This window comes from Silene latifolia, chromosome 11 (assembly GCF_048544455.1).
Source record: "Silene latifolia isolate original U9 population chromosome 11, ASM4854445v1, whole genome shotgun sequence".
Classification (NCBI taxonomy): Eukaryota; Viridiplantae; Streptophyta; class Magnoliopsida; order Caryophyllales; family Caryophyllaceae; genus Silene; species Silene latifolia.
In genome coordinates, this window is record NC_133536.1 from 141,121,635 (window position 1) to 141,127,462 (window position 5,828).

Sequence of the window (5,828 nt, forward strand, 5' to 3'; positions counted from 1 at the left end):
GGAATGTTGTCTGCAATAGGCAAGGTGTAAAGGAAAGTAGGAAAAGGAAGAGGACTGATACTGATACTGATACTGCTGAGAATGATGCAGAATCTGATGTGACAGACATAAGCCGTGTGAGGCCGATTACAAGAATTGACTGTCATGCATAAGTGCAGTCTAAATACCAAGAAAATGGAACTTATATTGTTACCAGATTCGATGAAGCGCATAACCATCCACTTGCTTCGCCTGAATCTACAATATTCTTGAAAGGAAACCGAAAAATGACAGAGGTACAGAAGCAATTTGTCACAAAGGTAAAGGTGCTAAAACTAGGTGGTGTGAAAGCCTATAGAGGTTGGAAGGAGCTGTGTGGAGGTTACGACAACATTGGGGCTACTGAGGTTGATTTCAAAAACTTTGTCAGGGACATAAAAACCTACATTGGTAATTTTGATGCACAAATGTTTGTTGAAAATCTTATTGGGAGAAAAGACACATGCAGTTCATTTTACTTTGATTTTATAGTAGATGAAAACAAGTGCCTGGCTGGAGTGTTTTGGGCAGATCCGATCTTCATAAAGAACTACATGCTGTTCGGTGAGGTTTTATCAGCAGATGCTACATATGGAACAAATAAGTACGATATGGTGTTTGTGCCTTTCACAGGAGTTGATCACCACAAAAGGTGCATAAAGTTTGGAGCTGGGTTGATAGGTGATGAAAGTATTGAGTGTTATACATGGTTGTTCAAGACATTTTTGAAAGCAATGGGCGGGTGCCAACCGAGAATTATAATTACTAATCAGGACAAATCAATGAAGTCGGTAGTCCCGGAAGTGTTTAAGGAGTCAACACACAGACTGTGCATGTGTCACATAATGAAGAAACTAAGAGAGAAAGTCAGTTATCAACTGTTTCAAGATGAGGATTTTAAGACCAGGTTCAATAGGTGTGTTTGGAACAACCAATTTGAGCCTGATGAATTCAAAGAACAATGGGGGAAGATAATGACTGATTATCAACTTGTAGAACACGAGTGGTTTTCAGATTTGTACGATCTCAGGGAACAGTGGATCCCTGCCTATTTTAAAGATGTTTCAATATCTGGCTTGATGAGGGTTACTTCTAGGTCTGAGAGTGAAACAGTTTCTTTGACAGGTTCCTCACACCTCATTTGACCCTTGTTGAGTTTTGGGTGTGCTATTAGAGTGCCTTGGAAGCACAAAGACACAAGCAGTCCAAATTGAACAGTGACAACAAACACTCTGAAATCCCACGGAAAACAAACTCAAACCTTGAAGTCCATGCTTTTGAAATGTACTCGCACAACATTTTCAAAGACTTCCGAACAGAATTGGTTGCAGCTTTGTCTGATTGCCGTTTTAAAGATGTGGAGAAGATTGATGAGACAAAAATATATATTCTAACAGACTTGCAGATGCCAAATAAGTCATGGAACGTAGCATATTCACCAGATAACATGGAGATTACTTGTTCCTATTCTATGTTTCAGAGAATGGGCTTGTTGTGCAGGCTCTGCCTTTGGATTCTACACAACCAAGATTTTCGAAAAATACCGTAACAAAATAATGCAAAGATGGACAAAAGTCTGCGATGAGTAAGCCTGTCTTTGATAAAGATGGCAAATCGATAGATGTCTCTCAAAAGTTTTCTCACCGAAAAGTTTGAGTACTGAGCTGTGGCAAGAGGTTTATTCTTGTGTCAGCGTAGCTGAGTGTGATGATAACGACATGAAGCTTTTGATTGAAAAACTGAGAGATATTAGATTGGATATGATTAGTAACAGAAGTGTACCAGCAAAGAAGAAAGACAAGATTAAAGAAATAGAAAAGTACGTGGGCTGCAAAATACCTCAGAAGTTGGTGATTCATGTTCCTAAAAAATCTAAAAACAAGAGTAGGACCAAGGGCAAGGGAATTGAATCGCAAATGTTAAAAGCCCTAAAGAAGAGAGGAAAAGAGAAGAGGTACTGCAAAACATGTGGCCACCAAGGACACAACTCTAGGACTTGCAAAGAAACAAACCATCTGACAGGTATGTATAATTTGGTTTCTTGTTAAAGCATATTACATTAATGTTAAATAATTATTAAATTATACAAGCATAGCGCATAGTGTTTACCTTCCAAAATCATCAATCTTATATGGAGGCACATAAGCTCTTTGTGCAATGAACATATGGTTGTTCTGAAGGCACAGATGAGAATTTCAGCAATGTATATTTGGTTAACATTAAATCTATTATCAATTTAGTTGTTCATTTTGGCCATTTTCTCCTTATAAAATCTGATATTTAATTTACATTTTGTTGCATATTCACCAAATACTACCATGAAGATGACGACGATGAAGGAGATGAATCTGACGATGTGGAGGACGACGATGAAGAAGTTGAATCTGATAACGAAGTGGAAGGTGCAAATTTTTGATTCAAGGATAGACATCCATAATATACACTACGAGAATATTCTTAAAGGCTTGTATGCACAATTCGATTTTACTGCCAAAGTACATTACTCTTATAGGGAAAGTATATTCCATTTGTATTAAAGGATCATTATTGTTGTTCTGCAAGGAACATTCTTAAAGGCTTGTATGTACATTACTCTTATAGCCAAAGTACATTACTCTTATAGCCAAAGTATATTACATTTGTATTAAAGGTTCATTATTGTTGTTCTGCAGGGACATCATCAACTTGATTGGAATTGTTTTCCCAGAGTACAATAATTTTAAGGCGTTTTGCACAATAAACATTATTGTTGTTCTGCAAGAACATAATAAACTTTATTGAAATTTGTTTCCGGAATATAACACTCTCTTGAATTAAAATTTTTCAAACTTCAGGTTGTACGACTCATGACTTCCTCAATATATGTTACATTACTCACACACATGTCACAAACGAAACTAAAAAAGTTTTTAAAGCTTCAATTCAAAGATCTTCCTCATCTTCATCATCATATTCTTCCCATGGAAGTGGGTTTGAACGGAAATCCATTGCCTTCTTTAGTACAAAGATCAAAACATACATTGCCTTCTGTTGAAATCATATATGAAATGTATTTCTTCCGCAAAATCAGTAGGGGAGCATCCTAGCAAAATAAAGAAAACAAGGGGTTAGAACATGTACAAATGTGTACTGAATTATGTATTAAAAATAATTGTATTACTTCTGAAACCCACATCGCCTTTCTTAAGCCCACAGGTCCAATTTAGATTACCCTTAAATGTCTCCATATGTCTCATAACGTAAACACCACAATCAGTCTTGTTAGTGTTGTTTCTCCACTTCATCTTTGCAAGAATAGGCTGCAGTTTTTTAATGCGATCAACTTTTACCTTTGAAACACCGATGTCTTTCAAGTATTCTGCTAGAACATTACGCTGGCGGAGAAGGGGGGCAAGAAAACATTAGGACACTAATAATTATGAGGTACAATATCACAAAAATAAGAAAATTAAGAGAGACACAAAATTTTTGGGGAAGGTACACTCTATGTAAAGTCATTGCACATTCTCAATAATGAATAAGAACAGTATGTAATGCTGTTAAGCAAAAGAGAGCATAGAATCTTACAAAAGACAGTGGTCTATCGTGGAAAAATTCTTCTGGTTTTCCGTCACGATGCACATTATCAATGATGATGAACTTATACTTGTTGCTGTCAATGACTAGTAAATGGTAATGCCTTTTATATATAACTGGGAAGAAGAACTGTAGATTTTAAAAGATTTAATTAGGCAACAAGCATATTAAATATAACATGCAGAAAGAGTGTATATTGTCAATGCTAACCAAATCAATTCTATCTGGGTTAACCGAGAATTGGGTAAACTCTTCTTTCATTATATCCTGAATCACGATAAAATTTTCAACAGTGTCCAGTTCTCCATGAAGCATCATCTGTATGCAAGACAAGTAAAGTTTTTGATGTTAATCAAGGGAAAAAACATTACAAAATTTACTTGTTGAAATAAGTTTATATAAATATTTGACTTACACACACAGCTGTGGTGAAAAAAAAATCGATAAGGCTCGGAAGAGTTTCTTCTAGATTCCTTGGCATTCAAAAGTTTTGCCCAACAATCGATCACATCACTCGTTAAATATTTAGATTGTCGCAGCGTTGCAATTTTAATACGCCGAAGAGAAATTTCACCCACACGCACAAGAAGTTCCCTGGTTCAGGACTACCAGTGTTAACTCAAAACAGGATACAGAACATTTTAAATTTAAATATTGTACATTAATAGAGATATATATATATATACCTGCCTAAATCGGTATGTTTTCCTCTACTATACGACACATAATCAGCAATGCAATTCTGAAACTCAGTAAGAGGAGTAATAATGCATGTATCTGTGCTTAGTAAATTATGATTTGCAAGGATGCTCAGAGACTCTGGTTGACTTCTTTCATGTTCATGAACATTTTTATTGTTGATGACTTCGCCCTTGGTAGTGTCACCACTGTCAAGCAGATTATGCTCATTTATACTCTTGTCATTTGTATTACTCACATCTGTCATGTTCTCATTCTTCTCACAAGCATCATAGCCATCTGGTATAATATTCCCTTCTGTACAACCTACCTCCATTGTTCTCTTCTTAACCCTAACAGTCTCATTGTTGTCAGGGACACCAATATCATCGGTACTCTTCTCTTTCTTTCCAACTACCTCATCTTCTATCTTCTCATCCCCAACAGTCTCATCACCCTCGTAGAATTCTTCATCAGACGAATCCAGTTTCTTTGGGAAGGGATTCTCTTGATACTGCTTCACCTTTGTTAAAACGTCATCACAAACAATGTTGCACTTGGATGAAACCAAAGTGCAAAGATATTTGATTCTCAATATTCGAAGTCCATCCATCTACAAAAGTTAAAATATCTTGAGGATAGGTAACTTATAAACAAGAATGTGCTTTTAATACTTTAAGAAAGATCATTTAATTAAACCAAAAGTACATTTACAATTATTGGATATAAATTGTTTAGAAACTTACGTTGTTTTTTGTCAACCCACAAGTCCAATACTGACCCCCCTTGTACGTTTCCATGTGTTTCATTGTGTAAATACCACAGTCAACAACATTTTGATGGTTTCTCCAAGGAATTTTCAATACAAAGAGTTCCATTGCTCTTACTCTTTCCTTCAAATCACCAATGTCATTGAAATATTCTGCCAAAGCATTACGCTGCATGGAAAAATTCAGATCAAATTGTCTAGAGAGACCGTGCAAAAAATATGACATTGTAAAAGAAAAAATAACCAATGAAAGGCAATTGAACAATTACCATATTCCAAGGTTTGTTTCCATAACGAGTTTTTGGGGTTTCATCATGCTGTTGATTATCAAGAATGACAAACTTGTTCTTCTTCATATTGAATACGAACAGGTAAAAATGCTTGTCGGATATTATTGGGAAAAAAAACTGTTTTATATAAGAAAAGAATAGAAGATACAACAGACATAAAATTTGTTACGAGAGTAAATTAGCAAAGAGAAAAACACTTTGTATTGACTATATATATTGTTTGAGCTAACCATATCAACTTTTGTCACATCAATAATCCCAGCATGATTTAACTCATTTCTAAAATGCCTCTTGAATACTTCCAATTGTCTTTCAAATTTGAATTCTTTCCTTTGCCCTTGAAATGCTTGTTGCACACACAGAACATAATATTCTTCTACTAATATACACTTGTATAACATAAAATTATTGTAATATAGAATGAAATAAAATTTTATATACAAATACGAGGGTCAGCAAAGAATCGACGTGGTGTTGAAGATTTTCTTTCAAGTTCA

At 35.2% G+C, this 5,828-nt stretch overlaps 1 protein-coding gene across 1 annotated transcript; it reads left to right on the forward strand.

The window, feature by feature from the left end:
- Positions 1–266: 266 nt before the first annotated feature.
- Positions 267–1,607, forward strand: LOC141614083 (protein FAR1-RELATED SEQUENCE 5-like). Its single transcript, XM_074432837.1, has 3 exons — positions 267–708; positions 1,033–1,143; positions 1,519–1,607. The coding sequence occupies exons 1-3, from the start codon at positions 267–269 to the stop codon at positions 1,605–1,607; spliced, it is 642 nt and encodes a 213-aa protein (XP_074288938.1).
- The last annotated feature ends 4,221 nt before the right edge of the window (positions 1,608–5,828 follow it).

Coding starts and splice junctions, on each gene's coding strand:
- LOC141614083 (XM_074432837.1), top strand. CDS start 267: ATGACAGAGGTACAGAAGCAATTTGTCACAAAGGTAAAGGTGCTAAAA. Junction 709..1,032: donor TGGGTTGATAGGTGATGAAA/GTATTGAGTGTT, acceptor AGTGGTTTTCAG/ATTTGTACGATCTCAGGGAA. Junction 1,144..1,518: donor TGAAACAGTTTCTTTGACAG/GTTCCTCACACC, acceptor CTTGTTGTGCAG/GCTCTGCCTTTGGATTCTAC.